The 18,026-nt window shown below is 40.9% G+C and overlaps 1 protein-coding gene across 6 annotated transcripts in view; it reads right to left on the minus strand.

The window, feature by feature from the left end:
* Positions 1-18,026, minus strand: part of MID2 (midline 2) — a 108,558-nt gene that overhangs the window by 14,058 nt on the left and 76,474 nt on the right. For 3 of the 6 annotated variants that reach the window (XM_060292715.1, XM_060292714.1, XM_060292713.1), the window contains exons 4-8: positions 12,493-12,615; positions 12,281-12,388; positions 10,753-10,901; positions 1,604-1,731; positions 269-502 (exon numbers count right to left, since the gene is read on the minus strand). In XM_060292715.1, coding sequence (XP_060148698.1) covers positions 269-502; positions 1,604-1,731; positions 10,753-10,901; positions 12,281-12,388; positions 12,493-12,615 — 742 coding nt within the window. The remainder of the gene's footprint in view (positions 1-268; positions 503-1,603; positions 1,732-10,752; positions 10,902-12,280; positions 12,389-12,492; positions 12,616-18,026) is intronic. The other 3 variants (XM_070044719.1, XM_060292719.1, XM_030835806.2) reach the window with 3 other exon arrangements.

The raw sequence follows: 18,026 nt of genomic DNA on the forward strand, positions 1-18,026 counted from the left end.
ACACAAAGAATCAGCAATGATGGTGGCTTAGCTACTCAGGAATGAATTCTGAGCTGTGTTCTGATTTGGGAGAGTGGAGTGACATGGATTAACTGAGGAAAAGCTAAGGATTACATAAACAAATGGGAGTGGCCCCAGTGACTGCCCAGCAAGGAAATACACAACTTGCTTGTCACCCATCAGTAAGGTCTTTGCAATGCCCTGGGGGAGCTTGCACTGTCTACAAAACACTATACTAAACAACCTAACATGTCTTACAAACACTTGCCTCGTGGCGCCCCGGCCAATCTTGAGCAGCTTACTGCTTCCTTACATTTCCTTATCTCTGGCCACAGGCCCCAACTACACCATGACTTACTGATGAAGTTAGCCTGGCCAGTGAATATGGTGTACTGAAGCTCATAGGAGCTGATGCTGAACTCATCATCCGAGATCCAGTGGACTGTAATGGTGTCATGGGAAGCAGTACAGAGTTCCTCTCGGATAGATGGTGGGTTTGGGGCTGTAAGGAAAGGTGGAAAAGAAGGTAAGGCAAGCATACTCTCTGTTCTGGAATTTTACAATCGTTACTCTTGCTGCCCAACCCAACATCTCATGGAAAGGTGGTTTTCTAATAAGAAGCTTTAGATTGCATGTACCATACAACCTGAATCCAAGTGCTGAAACCTCAAGTTCCCCCAAACCACTTTTGCTTCAATGGTAAAGCTATTTTAGGCAAAGATCTAAGGCTAAGTTATTGAGATGATTGATTGCCCATCGTCTACTCTGCCTGCACTAACACATATGTAGATATTAGAGCAAAGTGGTCACATGTTTCCTTATTACATGACCTTTGACCTCTTTCTTTTTTTTCAAAGTAAATTGTATTATATATTTTTGGCAGTATTAATAGGGGTTAATTGTGCAAATTAATATGAGTTCCCTCATCTGTAAAATGGGGATGATAATTACCTCACAGATTCGTTGTAAGGATCATGATATAAAATTAATATATAGTGTCTGGTATAAAGTAGATGTTCAATAAATGACAACTATTTTAACATAGTAACAAAGATAACTACAAACACAAAGTTATTGTGTGTGTATATTTTTCTCATGGAATGATCATTCAACAATCCTGAAGGTAGTCAGTATTTTTAACAGATTGGTTGTTTCCCTCATCTTCTAAAATTCTCTGCAACTCAGATATTTTTCTTCCTAATCTGCTAATCCCTAAATTTCCTTAAAATCATTTGGGTGGTACCTATATCCATGTGAGACATTCTCTAATATTCTTTAATTACCACCCGAGTTCTACCCCTTATAACAAGTGACATTATATTACTGACAGGCTCATAAGGAGAAAACCATCAGCAACTTCTTGTTTTTTACCTTTAAGTAAGGATGGTATGTATACCCATTCTGTCCCCGGAGACACTGACAACTCATTTCTCTTTTCTGTTACATGAACTAAAATATATTCTATGTAAAAAGATACATGTATCATTTTAAAGATTATAAAAGCATTTTCATGATCAATATTGCCCTTTACAGATTATTTTAAAGTCAAAGCACACCAAAAGAAAAGGACTAAAATGGAAAGGAAAGCACAGTATTTTCACACCTGTTAAATAATCTAGCCCCTCCAGCAGTTTCTTTTCTCTGGAAAAATCTAAAGCAAAGTTTTCAAAGGCATCATTAAAATTGATGTCTGGAATCAGAACTTGAGAAGATGCAGTTGCCATAGCGACCCTGGAAGAGAGAAAAGTACATCAATATACATCAAAATAGGTTTGCAACCTTTATCCAATGTTTGATTTCTGGTTAAACAAGGTGAAAATAAATGACTGCTAGAGCTTGATTCATTTAGTGAAAAATATCATATCTGTGCTTTTCCAATGGAAACCATTTAAATTTTAATCATCAGGAACCAATTAAGGGTTATACCATATTTATTCACATATGTTCACCCCTCAAACACACTCCCCCATCCTGTCTTAATTAGGAGAAGTAAATACAGGATTCTTTCCCCTCTGCATCATTTTCCATCTGGCAGGCAGCATCAAAACTAGACCTCTGAAGGCTTGGTAAGAGCAGTTTGAGAGAATTTTTTCTCCCCCTCTATTTTTTTAATGCTAATCAACAAGCCAGCATGCTGGGGCTTGGTTAAAACCTTCCCTTAAATCCTGTACTTTGTTTGACCTTTGACAACATTTACATTTAATTTTATTATTCTCTAATTGTATAATGCTATGCTAGTTTTATCTCCCCAACTAATTCTAAGAGTCTCAAGAGGAGGATCCATATTTTGTACCTCTTATAATCTTCCATGGTCCCTAACACAGTGTTGGACACATAATGAATAAATAATTGTTGAATGAATAACTGAATGACTAACAACAACACAAATGCTAACCTTATTGAGCATTTAGTACATGTAAGACACCACGCATGCACTCTACATACATTAAGTTACTCCTTACTATCGCCCTGCGTAGCAAAGGTTATTTCCATTTTGTAAATGAGACATAGAAAGGTTAAGGAACTTGCTCAAGGTCACACAAGGATCAGAAAAAAATATATAACTGAACCCATGTTCATTGGATTCTAAACTTTATACCCTTAACCATGTAGACTGTTCCTGTTTTTTAAAAAAATAAGGTATATTTTTACATACTTCAGCAATTCTAAACCATTGTTCCACATCAGATTTATCTCTGAGCTTTGATCAAAATATGCATGTTTAGGTCCTGTGCCAGACCTGAATCGGAGCCAATGAAGATCCTTGAGCATGCAAATAACAGGATGGAAAGAAACATTAACTTGGCAACAATATGCATGTTAGAGTGGAGAGAAGAGGCATTGAATGCAGGAAGAGCAGAGAGGAAACTTGTATGGTGAACTAGTTGTAAGGGGATGAGGAGTTAAACAAATACATATCCTTATGCATGGATACCCTGTTACACATCTACCTACAATAGCTTTTGGCTGTTTCTGGAAATTGCGATGTTTCAGGAATAAAATTCAGGTCAGGATAAACAAATGAAAGACTAATACAATGAGAGCCACTGAAGCTTTTGAGGCAAAGGAGTGATGTGCTCAAATTTATGTTTCAAGGACAACACTCCAGGGCTTCCCTGGTAGCGCAGTGGTTAAGAATCCGCCTGCCAACGCAGGGGACACAGGTTCGAGCCCTGGTCCAGGAAGATCCCACACGCCTCAGAGCAACTAAGCCCGTGTGCCACAACTACTGGGCCCGCGTGCCACGACTACGGAAGCCCATGCGCCTAGAGCCCATGCTCCACAACAAAAGAAGCCACCGCAATGAGAAGCCCGTGCACCACAACGAAGAGTAGCCCCCGCTCGCCGCAACTAAAGAAAGCCTGCGCACAGCAACGAAGACCCAAGGCAGTCAAAAAATAAAAAATATTTTTTAAAATAAATTAAAAAAATAAGAACAATACTCCAGCTGCAGTGGATGGACTGGAAGGGGTCAAAACTAGAGGCGGATCAGATTTTAAGGTGTCTGGGAATGAGCAGAAAGTAAAGTGGTGACAGGAGAAGTGCAGACAAATAAAACAGAAAGTTAATTCATAACACATGAAAATAGCCAACAAATATATTAAAAAGCCCAACTACAGGAAAAATCAAAGAAATGTAAATTAAAATGAGATAGCGTTTATGATTATAAAGACATCATAGGAGCTTTTTATGTCTATATTAAATAATGCCTACATGTTTTTATTAGGACTGAAAATGATTCAAATTTTGGAGGCCAAATTTAGCATTACATATCAAAATAGCTTAAAATGTAAATATTCTCTGACATCACAGTTCTACTTCATAAAATGTTTTTGATCTGTGATTTTGGTTTTAATTCTTAAGACTTATGATCACATAATGTACAAAATTTGTGCTGATGGTATATCTCCTCTATTTTAATCCTTCTAATGAGTTGGGAAAAGCACCATTACCAATCACACATATACAGTAGTTCTTCAGTTGTATGTGTTTTTGGATAGCTGTTTAAAAGACAATCCTGAATTATAACTTGGTCTGACTTAGTGAAGAATTCCCCAGCAAAATTTGCTACTGTATCTTGTCATGCTGAATTTTAAAAACATCCGACCTTATAGATTATCTATAAAAATGTGAGAAGTGGGCTTCCCTGGTGGCGCAGTGGTTGAGAATCTGCCTGCCAATGCAGGGGACACGGGTTCGAGCCCTGGTCTGGGAAGATCCCACATGCCGCGGAGCAACTAGGCCCGTGAGCCACAACTACTGAGCCTGCGCATCTGGAGCCTGTGCTCCTCAACAAGAGAGGCCGCGACAGTGAGAGGCCCGCACGCCACGATGAAGAGTGGCCCCCGCTCGCTGCAATTGGAGAAAGCCCTCGCACAGAAACGAAGACCCAACACAGCCAAAAATAAATAAATAAATTTATTTTTTTAAAATGTGAGAAGTATTAAATACTCTTTATTTGGCATTATACCTAAACCAGACTAAAATGCCTTTCATTAAGTAAAAGGCAACATTTTAGATACAGAGAATTTTGATTAAATTGGCACAGTTAAGACCAAAAAGAGAAAGTGGACATTGCCAGCTTATCATTAGTCCTGGCCTTAACGGGCTAATGAACACACCCTGAAGCACAGGTGAGCCTTACTCTGTTCAATGAGACAGTGAAGGGATCTTCTCAGTATTTAAATATATTAATACCACCAGTTATATAAACCTAAATATAAACACAGTCTCCTATAGGTTTTGAGATGGCATTCACCACCTCTGTGCAAAGTTGAACATTATTAATCAAGTCCAATCATATCTTTTTTTAAATAAATTTATTTTTGCGTTGGGTCTTCGTTGCTGTACGAGGGCTTTCTCTCTAGTTGTGGTGAGCGGGGGCTACTCTTCATTTCAGTGCGCGGGTTTCTCATTGTGGTGGCTTCCCTTGTTGCGGAGCACGGGCTCTAGGCATGTGGGCTTCAGTAGTTGTGGCTCACGGGCTCTACAGTGCAGGCTCAGTAGTTGTGGCGCACGGGCTTAGTTGCTCCGCGGCATGTGGGATCTTCCCGGACCAGGGATCGAACCCTTGTCCCCTGCATTGGCAGGTGGATTCTTAACCACTGTGCCACCAGGGAAGTCCCCCAATCATATCTATAGAAGGGGAAAATAGTGATGGCACTTGCTGAACTGGAATTACTATCAAAATTCAGAAAGCTGATCATACTCATTTATCCACAAGCCAATCTTCTTTAAGTCATGACTATCCAACAGAAATATCCTATCAGCCATTCATGATCTGAATTCTGGTGTATGAGATCAATTTAAATATGGTACACATAAAAAAGTCATGAGCTATTTCTGTTTTGTAGTAAATAAGGCAGTGGCCAAATATTACTCACTAGTAGCTTTTTTTTTTTTTTTTTTTTCGGTACTCAGGCCTCTCATTGTTGTGGCCTCTCCCATTGCAGAGCACAGGCTCCGGACACGCAGGCTCAGCGGCCATGGCTCACGGGCCTAGCCGCTCCGCGACATGTGGGATCTTCCCAGACCGGGGCACGAACCTGCGTCCCCTGCATCGGCAGGCGGACTCTCAACCACTGCGCCACCAGGGAAGCCCTTGGGTTGACCTTTTAAAAAATATTCTTGCCCTTCTCAACATCAGCCATTTTAAAATACGTTTTTTCATCACACGCTACACAGAGGTTCCCACTTGCAAACAAGACGTCCCGTTCACTAAGTACTTCATAAATTTTTTACTAAAGAAGTAACTAAGACATATGCAAAGATAACAACTATAAGAGCACTCAACACACTGTATGTAACCTAGTTGTCTAACAATGGGGACTGAGCTAAGTAATGTGTCATACATCAAAAGATGAAACACTATAAGGTCACTGGAAATCAGGTTATAAAAAAATATCCAATGCCAGGGGAAAGTTCGTGATATGTTACGTTTCAAACATAGGGTAAAATGCAGTATATACGACATGACCTTATGTTTGTGAGGTATATATATATATATATATATATATATATATATATATATATATATACACACACACACACACACACACACACTCCCAAATGTTAACAGTGGCTGGAAGGTTAAGGATGAGATAAAGATGACATTGACATATACATAAGTGTTTGTGTCTGTGTGTGTGTCTGTGTTTCTGTATTTAAGCAAAACACAACATTAGCTATCTCTCAAGGCTCTGATCTCTATTAGGGATAATATATAATAAGTGCCATTTGTAAGGGGGAAGGAATAACTCTCCCAGTTAAAATTTCATTTTAACTGAAGTCTCGGTTCTTAATACATTACAATGAATAATTGTGAGAAAGAATTTCAGACCCTATGAGAGACCAGTGAGAAAGATATTTAGGTTGCACAGATGATTCTCAAGCCATACCACATAGTTAGCCATCTATTCTTCCTACCACATAGGCTATACATGAGCCCATGAAAAGAAGATTTAGATATAGAGAGTTGGGAATCATCGACAGCTAGATGGTAACCGAAGCCCTAGGTGCTACAAGTCTGCAACAGGGAGAATGTGTACTGAGAAAAGAGAATAGCTTAAGACAGAATCACAAAGAACAACAGCATAAAGGAATAGGTCAAGGAATAGTTGCTCACAAAGGCAAATGAAACCAGACAGGCAGGAAGAAAACCAGGAGCTTTCTCAAGTTAACGGCAGAGAAATTTCAAGTAACAATGGTCAGTAGGGACAAATGCTACTGAGAGACCAAGTAAGATGAAACAGTAAGATAAAACAAAGGAATGTCGATTACAATTTAGCACCAAGGTATTCATTTGGTGACCTTGGAAAGAATACTTTCAATAGTGTGGTAGTGGCACAAGACATTTCAGAGAGTTGAAGAGTGAGTGGACATGATTACATACAGTGGTTTAAATATATGTTTTATCTCTGCTCTCGTGAAATCCCACTGAAATGACAAAGAAAAAAAATCATAAACCCACAAAGACAAAGAGAATGGAAAAAGAGATGCAAGTAAGATATTGTCAACAAATGTCTGGAAATTAGAAAGGGATGGATGAGTGGTAACCAACAACAGAGCAGAGAAAGCTGAATTGGGAAGCCAAAAACATGAAGCTGATTTATTGCCACAGACAGTTGAAAGTTTGCATGAGGAACAGCAAGACCACCAGATCCACTCAACCACAGACCACCCCTCTCTCATCTTGACGCCATACTAAAACCAGTCTTAAAACCCTTTCCCTGCTTGGCTCCTAGAATAATGGCAGCCAGACTTGTACCCTTCATCCCCCTCCAGAAGCAGGAGATTGGTGGATTCCTTCCACGGGTAACTGACGCAAGAGAAAACACCTACAGACGGGTCCACTCAATAAAAATCTGGCATTCCGGACTTCCCTGGTGGTGCAGTGGTTGAGAATCCTCCGGCCAATGCAGGGGACACGGGTTCCATCTCTGGTCCAGGAAGATCCCACATGCCGCAGAGCAACTAAGCCCGTGGCCACAACTACTGAGCCTGTACTCTAGAGCCCATGAACCACAACTACTGAGCCTGCGTGCCACAGTTACTGAAGCCTGCGCGCCTAGAGCCCGTGCTCTGCAACAAGAGAAGCCACCGCAATGAGAAACACGGGCACCGCAACGAAGAGTAGCCCCCGCTCGCCTCAACTAGAGAAAGCCCGCGCGCAGCAACGAAGACCCAACGCAGTCAAAAATAAAAATAAATAAATTTTTAAAAAAATCTAGCATTCCGCCTTATAATCCTATAGCAAAGTTCACCAAGCAACAAACTGTTCCCACCCCCTCAGATCTTCCAGTCACCTTTTAGTCTTAAATTCAAACAGGCCGTGAAAAGCTCCCCAAACATTTAGGGAAAGACAGAAACTAACAGAGAAAAGGAACGTGGAGGAAACCAACACAATGCAGTTTAGAAGAAAACTTTTTTAGTGATCCTTAATATCATCAGGAAGATAAATAGTTTGTATTCATAAAGCAAGGACGGAGTGCTAAAAAAGAAGCAAAGATCAAGAAAGAGCTCTTATAAATAAAAATATAAATACTTAAATTAAAATTTTAATAGAAGGATTGGATGAAAAATTAAGGAAACATCTTAGATCAAGAAGATAAAGTCATGGAAAGTGGGAGATAAAAGATTTTTTAAAATTAGAGGGAAAATCAAGAGTGTCCAAAATCTGGCTAATTAGAGTCCCAGAAAGAGAGAGGAGAGAAGGGGAGGAAGTCCTTAGCAAATAAAAGACAGTTTCCCAGAACTAAAAGTCAGTAGTCTTTAGATTGGAAAGACTGACTTAGTGCCCAACAAAAATGAATAATAAAAGACCCACACCAAGGCATATCTTGGTGAAATTTCAGAAAAAAGTAGATTAAAGATAAGACCTTCAAAGCTTCAGATTTTAAAATATAGGTCACATTCAAAAGATCAGGAATCAAAATAGCAGTGGAAGTTAGGAGACAATAGAGCCATGCCTTCAAAATTATAAGGAAAATTTATTTCCAACCTATCAAATTAGAAAATAAATTTAAAATATTATTTAAACAAAAAATTCTCAAAATTTTATTTACCTTGTACTCTTTCTTAGGAAGCTGTGGGAAAATTTGTTCCAGCAAAAATTAAGGGAATAAAATGGTACATGAAGGGGGAATCAGGTGGAGCCCGATGGAGTCCCTAATTAAGAACACAGAGCTGTGAATCCAACGAGACTAAGTTGGTTGGAGTTCACAGGGCAGAGTACTAGAGAGGAGAAAGCTGCACAGAGAGAATTCTGGGACCTTCAGAGGGTTTGCCTCTAGTATTCAATAAAATACTGATTAACACATGCATATAAGGAAACTGCCCAATGCTAGAGAAAGAGTCACCCAAAAAGATTAGAGGGAACAAACCCTAATGCTCACACAGGGCCAGGAATAGTGTATGTTCCCACCAGCCAGACCAGAAAATCTCATGATTCATGGGGGACCTGGTAGCGTACTCAGAAGGGTCTTGCCTCAGTAGTGGGGAAAAATTTCCCCTGGACTAAACACTGCTTTGATCACACCTAACAAATCTTAAAAGCAAGACCTGAAAGGAACAAGCTATTTTCAAGTAACTTAACTGTGTCCCAGAACAAAGTTTAGGAATACAAAAATATATAGTGCCCAATAAGATAAAATTCACATTGTCTGACATCCAATAAGAAATAACCAGACATGCAAAGAAGCAAGAAAATAAAGCCCATAATAAGGAGAAAAAAAGCAACTAGTTGAAACTGACCCAGATATTAGAATTAGACATTAAAGCAATTATTATAACTGTATTCCATATATTCAAAAAGCTAGAGAACCCTGCTACCTTCCTGCTCATGCTCAGCAAATGACTTTGCCTCCTATTTTACAAAGAGAGGGGTAGGTATGAAACGATAAATTCCTCAATTTCTCATACCAAACTGCTGGGCATACTGACATCCACATCCATTACTTCCGTCTTCCTTCTGGTTAAATGGAAGAGATGTCCCTTCATTTGTGCTTTGGCCACATACCTTCTTTTCTCCATAGCTTCAGTTTTGCCCCATCTCTAGCTGACCTGTATCCACTTTTTTTAAATTAATTAATTTATTTTTGGCTGTGCTGGGTCTCCATTGCTGCGCAGGCTTTCTCTAGTTGTGGTGTGCAGGGACTACTCTTCGTTGCAGTGCGCAGGCTTCTCATTGCAGTGGCTTCTCTTGTTGTGGAGCACTGGCTCTAGGCGTGAGGTCTTCAGTAGCTGTGGCGCACAAGCTCAGTAGTTGTGGCGCATGGGCTTAGTTGCTCCGCAGCATGTGGGATCTTCCCGGGACTAGGGATCGAACCCTTGTCCCCTGCATTGGCAGGCAGATTCTTAATCACTGCACCATCAGGGAAGTCTGACCTACATCCACTTTTAAACTCACTCACATCTCTCCTATCTAAAAAAATAATACCCACAACTTTCCTCTACCGCATAGTCATTCTAGCTACTGCCATATCTCTCTCCTTCTCTTCATAGCAAACTTCTTGAAAGAATTTTCATTTCTTCGCCTCTAATTTACTCTTCTTAAACATTTGAAAGTTATTTATATTAACATAATACTTGTACCTAATTAAATAGTCAAATGTTGCTAATAGTTATACTGCAAGAAGTAACAACCTCCTCTCATCCCCAATTTCTGCTCTCCAATAATAATAGTATTGAGCATTTACTTTGTGTGGGGCATTATTCTGAGCCTTTATAAGTACTAACTCATTTAACCCTCACAAAAACTTTATGAGATAGACACTATTATCATTCCCATTTTGCAAATGAGAGAATGAGAATGAAGCTCAGAGAGGTTATATGACTTCCCTAAGAGCGACCAACTAGTTTAGGGTCAGAGGCAGGATTCAAATCTAGGGAGTCTAGTGCTATAGTCTAGACTAGAAGGGCATCCACCTATCTATGTGGCCAGAAGTTTCTCTGCTCCTACGCCAACACCAACATAGAAAGCTCCAGCCCTGAGTGGGCAGCAGAGAGCCATGGCATCACTAGGGCACATGGCTGGCTGTGCATTAGAAGAACCAGTAGGCTACAGAGATAGAGAGACGGGTGCCAGAAATCCACAGGGCAATGTACCACACTGAGGCTTAGTAACTAGCCAGCCGGTAAAATCTTCAGGTGGTAGCGGCTACGTATTGATACACGCCTGAACAGAATTAAGTGACTTTAAGCTGGCCCCTTTTCATAAGAGGAAGCACTGCTGCAAGAACATAAGGAACTCACCTCTCAGCAATATTTTTTGCAGACTGGAGAAACCGCGCCTGGTCATTTTCTTTCAGGATATGCTCAGCTTGGTTGATGAGGACCGTTGAGCGTTCGAGACACTGGCGGCAATTAGCAACCTGCTGTGCCAACTTTCTCAGTTTCATAACCTTAAAGAATTAGCAAAAGAAAAATAAGATAACACATCCAGTGGTTAATTAAAAATGATAAAACAACATGAAGGAGATCTGCTGCAGTGATTCTAAAAATAAGACCTATTAACATCCCATGGTCCCTGTACTAAGCACTCACCTTGTCACCCTACCCACCATGTGTGTTTTGTCAACCCCTCCTACCACCTACGGCCCGCTTACTTACCCTGCAACACAGTCATATACTCCAGGTTACCTACCTCCTCTTTTTATTGATCACATTAATTATTTTTATTATAAAAGCAATGTGTGGTCATTACAGAAAATTTAGAAAATAAAAAGAAACCCTACCACCCGGAGATCACCATTGTTGACACTTTATTGTCACATACATGTTTAATAAAAAGCACCTCCTTTTTCTTTATGAGTATCTACATTTCTATGTATATATTTCTCTAAGCATCTTTAAGCATACCTATGTGTTCACAGATCTGTGTTCTCGGACACTTCAGTTCCTGTGTTAGTTGGAACCACCCAGCACGGCACAAAGTAATGGCTATCACTCCAGGCTCTCATAACTTCTCACACTGTACACACAGCATGAGCTCACAATCACTATACTGACCAGCAGACCAGCAAGCGTAAAACCATAGAGCTGCATAGAGGCTCACACCTGAGCTTCTTGACCACGATTCTTCAGTTCCCATGCTAAAAGCCTGGAAGTCTTCTCTCTCTCTCCTTCATCTTTTATATCTAATCAGTCGATGATTCCCATCATTTCCTTGCTAGCAATGCCTGCTACGCTCTTCCCTTCCATTTGTGCTACCACTTCCCTGGTTAGGCCTTCATCAACTCATGCCAAGAATCATTCCATAAGCCTCATAACATGCTTGCCTGACTTCCGTATCATCCCATTCTGATCTACACTGCACACTTCTGCCGTATCTATCAGTCTTCTCCCTTCCTAAGAAACTAGGATGATTTCCTAATGCCTTTCAGATCAAGCCCAAAGTCCTTACAATGGCAGTCATGATCCTTCTGTAATTCTGGTCCACATTTCTACCATTACTTTGTATTCTTTTTGTATTGACTTATACCATACACACAGTAAAGCACCCAAATCTGAGTGTACAACTCCATGATTTTTTGCATATACACACACCCATGTAACTACCAACCAGGTCATGATATAGAACGTTTCCAACACCCCAGAACTGCCATCATTTTGACTGAATTCATAGCACTAGGCCAAAATATTGCTTCTTCTTTGCCCATCTCCCTAAAACCTCATTTCTTCTTGCTTTCATGATCCAAGTTCAAACTGGAACCATCGGTTTGAAGCTTGGACATTTGTAAAGTCAACTCGGCCTTGGCCTCACTGAACTGCTGTGCTTTACCTTTGTCTCTTTGATTTTGACAGCAATCATTTGCTTCCTCTGCTGGATGATCTCTACCAATTCGTCACATTCTTCCATAAGTTTTGCCTCATGCATAGCAGTATTCACCTGCCAAGAAAGTCCAGAGTGTTACACAGTGATTTCTGCCTTTGTCCACTGCAGGCTCTCAAAGGTTCGGACTGATAGCGAAACATGCATAACTTCTTCCATACCTCCCTCATAAGATCCACTCCTAGAAGAAGGGTAGAGATGATGATATTAATGATGCAAGGGCATTGAAGCACCACAGATAGGAAGCTCTCCGGCCTCTGGTAGATCATGATGGTTAATGGAGGCTGGGCAGAAGGACAGATGAGATGGGGGCATATTATTCCCACTGTGAAATTCCCTTTACTCCAGCACCCTGTCCTCCTACTGTTCTTTTGGAAAGAGGGTAAGGAGATTTAAGTACATCAGGGAAAGAGGACCCCTCTCCACAGGCACAAGAATATTAAGATAACATTACAACAACATATTTGTATCATCCTAACAAAAGTGTTTTCAGTTTTCCTTGTTCCTTTCTAAAATATAGAAAATGTTTCCATTTTAAAATATATGAATGCATAGCTATATCTTCACATTAAATATATGATTGTGTAGATATATTTTCACATAGTTGTCATCATGTCTTAGTAGATATTTCTCACTTTGGCTGTCCAGTATCTGAATACCTTTCCTACTTGGGGATACTGGCTATATCAAAATATCTTTACTGTCAAGTCAGGGTAGGGGGTGAAAAAAAAGCCACCATTCTTCATTGTCTTCCCATGTACTGACTTGTCCCTCTGCCCATCTCTATTACTGTTGACATTAGATGATGTGAAGTCCCCAGCTGGGCTAAAATGAGGGCAGAGGATCTTTGGGCTGCCTAAGTGTAAAAGGAAAGGAAGGGGAAAGGAACTTACTTCTTTTAAGCATTTAATGTGTCAATTACTTTATATTGATAGATAAATTATTTCTTATAATTATCAGAACCACTTTATAATATAGGAGCTATTCTTATTTCCATTTCACAGATGTGAAAACTGAGGCTAAGAGAATTTCAGCAACTTGCTCAAGATTGCACAGCTGGGACGTGGTGAGACCAGTATTCAAACCAAGACGTGTCAAGGGAAACCCCTTGGCTGGCGAGGTGGGCGGACAAGGTTCAGTTCCATTTCAGCAGCAGTCACACAGGGAAGCACAATCATTCCAAGAGTCTATTCAAGGATCACTCGAGTAGAGCTCTAAAAAGCCGAGGAATAGACAATGGGTTACTTGAGAGCACCAAAACTCAAGTGGCCAGATGTGCTTCATTAGCAAGGTAGGGCTGCATTTCCAATTGCTAGCCCTCTTCAAAGGGCTCCTTTACATACGCCCAAGCCCAGCAAAATACCTGTCGCTGGACCCTGCTGCCTCCTCTCTCACCCTCTAAGGTCCCTGCTGGTCAATTTTCTGTTTCTTACCTAACTGAAATAAAATATGCTTGCCGAATTTCAACCTTGTTGTTTTATTTCCACTTTCCAAGGGGCAAATGCCACAATGAGAGCTTCCATTTGTCCTGAATGAACAGTCCCACTCAGGCCATTCTAGTTTGTCTTCTCAGACTCCTCACTCTCTCCCTAAATTGGATCTACCTTTCCAAAGCAGATAATATCACCCTCTCAAAGAACTCCCACTCATGTGAGAATAAGAGATTCATCTAGTGCTCCCTGGATCTGTGCTTAGACTATCTGGAGACTTAGTTCCCATTTATAGTTTCCTCTTGAGGCTGCTGATGGTATAGTACACAGTGGTATGGTGCCTTGTTTCTTATAATTCAGCCCTTGGACTAAGCTTGACATAACACTCACTACATGCCAGGCATTGCCCTAATCAGTTTATAGACTAGCTCTCTCAATCATCAAAACAACCGTATGAAGGACGTAACATTAGCCCCATTTTACAGATGAGGAAACCTGAGCACAGAGAGACTAAGTGACTTGCTCAAGGCCACACGCCTAGTAAGTGGCAGAGATGGGATGTGAACCCACGGAGTCTGACTTTAAGAGTCCACACCTTTAACCATCACACTAAACTGCCTCTCCAGTGTAGTGTAACAGAATCCTGTCTTCAGTTCCTGACTATCATTACCTCTTCTGCACCATTCATCTTTATTTTGTCATCCCATTCTGTTTAGTCTTTTCAGACTACCTGTTGTTCCCCTAGAAGGCCATGCACAACCATGTCTTGTGCCTTTGCTCAAGACTCTCCTTTCACTTGGAAAGTCACTTCATTATTTGTTTGTTGAACAAAGTTCTACTTATCTTTCCAAGCCCAGCTCAAAGATCGTCACTTCTGAAACTTTTTCTCATCTGCTTGGATACAGTTGGTTCCCTATTTATATTCCCATAGTACTTTATATATAATTCTATTATACCATTTACTACGTTACAGGAATTTATTAGTTTGTCTTCCCTGATCAAACGTGAGTTCCGGAGGCCAGGGGCTGTGTCGTATTTGATGATATCTCCAGCACAGTGACTGACATGTGGTCTGTGTTCAGTAAATATATGTTGCATTGAATTGAACGGGGGGCAGTATCTCACTGCTTGCCAGACATGTCCACTTGGTTACTCAAGTTACCCTAAACTCAGTATCTCTAAAAACAAACTCATCACTTTCCCTCTAAATCCAGCTTCCACCTCTGATTTCCTCTTTTTGGTTATTTCTACTATCATTATTGCACTTGCTCAGGTTCAGTTACCTACTTCTCCCTCATCCCCCACATAAATTCACAGCAGTCCTGCCAGAGTCCTACCCTCCTTTTCTTTTCAATCTCACTAAAGTTCTTCTCGTAATACAATGAGGCTCTGGGCCAAGGAAACAATAAATTGAAGCCCTTATCATCTTTTTGGACTATTATTGTAAAAGCCTCATTAATTCATCCCCCTGCCTCTAGAATCTTTCCTTTGTAACCGCCCCCCGTAATCCACCCTACACCCTGAAACCAGGGAAAATCATCACCATCTTCATCATCAACCATGTATTAATCATCTCTTGTGTGCAATGCATTATGCTCAGGCCCTGCCCTCAATAAATGTATAGTACAAAGGGTGATAAGGGCTTCAGCTTATTGGTTCCTTGGCCAATTTTATGGGGGAAAGCCTCATACATATAAAGCAAACAAGTCAAGTTAGCATAAGTGAAATATCAATGAGTGGTGAAGGCTACAATCTACAGAAATTGAAGGGAAAGATCACTCTCAGTGGGGAAGTGGAGAAAAGAAGCTTGAATGAAGTGGGACTTGAATTCAGCCTTGGAGATGGATAGGACTCAGATTTAAAAGGTGAGAAGGAGGGAAATTTTGAGCCAAGCGAATGAGATTGAACCCTACTCTTTAGACAATATGGTATCTTTGAAAATTTGGGAAGGGGGGGAGAGGGTAAGATGGTGGGAGAACGACTATAATTAAATTTTTTAAGAAGATGAACTGGGCTTAATGTGACTGGGGGTAATAGTAAGCATGGGGACAATTTAGGAGGCTATTGTGATGTGAACAGGGCCTAGCCGAGGAGGGTAACAGGAACTGAAAGGAACGGTCAAATACGAGACGCACCCCCTTGCTTGAAAATCTTCAATTAGACAGCAAGCTCCTTGAGGAAAGGTTTTATGACACTTTGTTTCTCCCATTGTAAGAGACACAATGCCTTAAACATAACAAACACATAAGAAACATTTACTGATGGATTTAGCAAAGTGAAAAATCAAAATAGGAATGGCAAACATTAGAAAATATACTATAGTAAATGCATTTTGTAGAGAAAATGTAGGTTGAGTGAGGGAGCTTGGGTGGGGTTTGGACAGTTGCATCAGGCAAGATAAAACAGCCAGATGCAACTAGTAGAGCAGAAAGTTGGCTGAAGAGGCAAAATCCCAAACTAAAGTTAAAGCAGTGACATTAAAATCTTTCCATGTCAAGAAGCAGCCCAAAAGAGCAGGGTCCTTAAGTGTTTTCTGAACAGGAAATACTCCAGGGAAAATCTGTCTTCATGATGTGAATAAAACATCTCAAATTGCTTGGAAGGCACTTGAAAGCCCTGGTATTTTCCATGTTTGCAGTTTTCTTTGAAAATGCAGTGAGGTATTTCACTTGCTTATTAACCGTCAGCTGAAAACAACTGGGGTTATATTGATAGGCATTCTTGGTCGGTTGATCTGTTGGTTGGTTCATTGGTTAGTTGGTTGGTGGTTTGTGGAAGACTCAAGCTTTTTATTTGAAGTTTGTTCTTTGGTTTAGATTAGTGGGTTTGCCTAAATGGCTTTATGTCTGTGGAAACATCTATCCTCCCTGAAAATACCATTACAGTAATCTTGGCAACCTATTTGTGTAAAGGAAGGGCAGTTTCTGATGTTTAAGACTGAGTCTGAGCACCAGTCTTCCAAGGCCTAAGCACTAGGGAACATGGGCCTTCCTGTTAAGCTCCAGATCTTTTCTGCTCTGTGCTCTCTTCTTTCCTCCCAAAGGCAGCAAGAATTTGACTCTCCTGTTTCTTTCCAACTGCCCACCCTACTCTATTTCCTGTAGTTCTTTCCTACCTCCCAGCCCAAAGATTAAACCCAGTCAGACCTAGTCTTCCCCAATTTCCATCCTTCTCTGACACAAAGACACACATTCTCTATTTGAAGGATTTTCTTGCTGGTCACTACAAGGAAATCAATACATAGGGGCTCACAAAAGCCACAAGTTGCCAAGGTTTAAGAGACTGCAAAGTTATGTTGGTCATTGTTCCTGTTCCCTATTGAAATGTAAATGGACTAACCTTTTACCCTTCCCTTCTTTTAGAGAGCTTATTTCATAGTTTCTTGGGAGATCTCCCACACACTCATTCTATAGGTCTTTTATCTCTGGGTTTTAAGTTCATCAGCCTTCCCTCCAGCCCACCCCCAGGAGAAACTTCACCACTCATACCTTCCCCTCAGCTCAGTCACGTCCATCAGTCCTGCAGAGCACCACACTGGAGTTCAGGAGGAACTGAGATTTCATGTTCAGGTGGAACAATATGTATGAAATAGTGGATGAGCCCTCTACCCAGACTCAAGTGCAATTTATTTACATGGTAATAGAACTCCTCCTCGGCATCTCCATCTTAGTGTACTCCACTCTAAAAGATCAATGCCAGCTTAGTTTATTTCCTGGACTTCCCTGGTGACGCAGTGGTTAAGAATCTGCCTGCCTATGCAGGGGACACGGGTTCAATGCCTGGTCCGGGAAGATCCCACATGCCGCGGAGCAACTAAGCCGGTGCGCCACAACTACTGAGCCTGCGCTCTAGAGCTGATGAGCCACAACTACTGAAGCCCATGTGCCACAGCTACTGAAGCCCACGCGCCTAGAGCCCGCGCTCTACAACGAGAGAAGCCACCGCAATGAGAAGCCCGTGCACCGCAACGAAGAGTAGCCCCCAGCAAAAAAAAAAAAAAAAAAAAAAAGAGTAGCCCCGGCTCGCCACAACTAGAGAAAGCCCGCACGAAGCAACGAAGACCCAGTGCAACCAAAAGTAAAATAAATAAATAAATGATTATTTCCTGAAACCTTCTGCCCAAATAGATCTTCCCCTTCCCCCTAGGAGATTTTGAAATGCCAGCATTAAAGATCATTTGGAAATGTTTTTATTTCAACAAACACTTATTGAGTGCCCACACCACATACAAGGGTTCCTGAGTGGGACCAAAATGATGAAAAAGA

Source organism: Globicephala melas, chromosome X, assembly GCF_963455315.2.
Source record: "Globicephala melas chromosome X, mGloMel1.2, whole genome shotgun sequence".
In the NCBI taxonomy this organism is placed as follows: Eukaryota; Metazoa; Chordata; class Mammalia; order Artiodactyla; family Delphinidae; genus Globicephala; species Globicephala melas.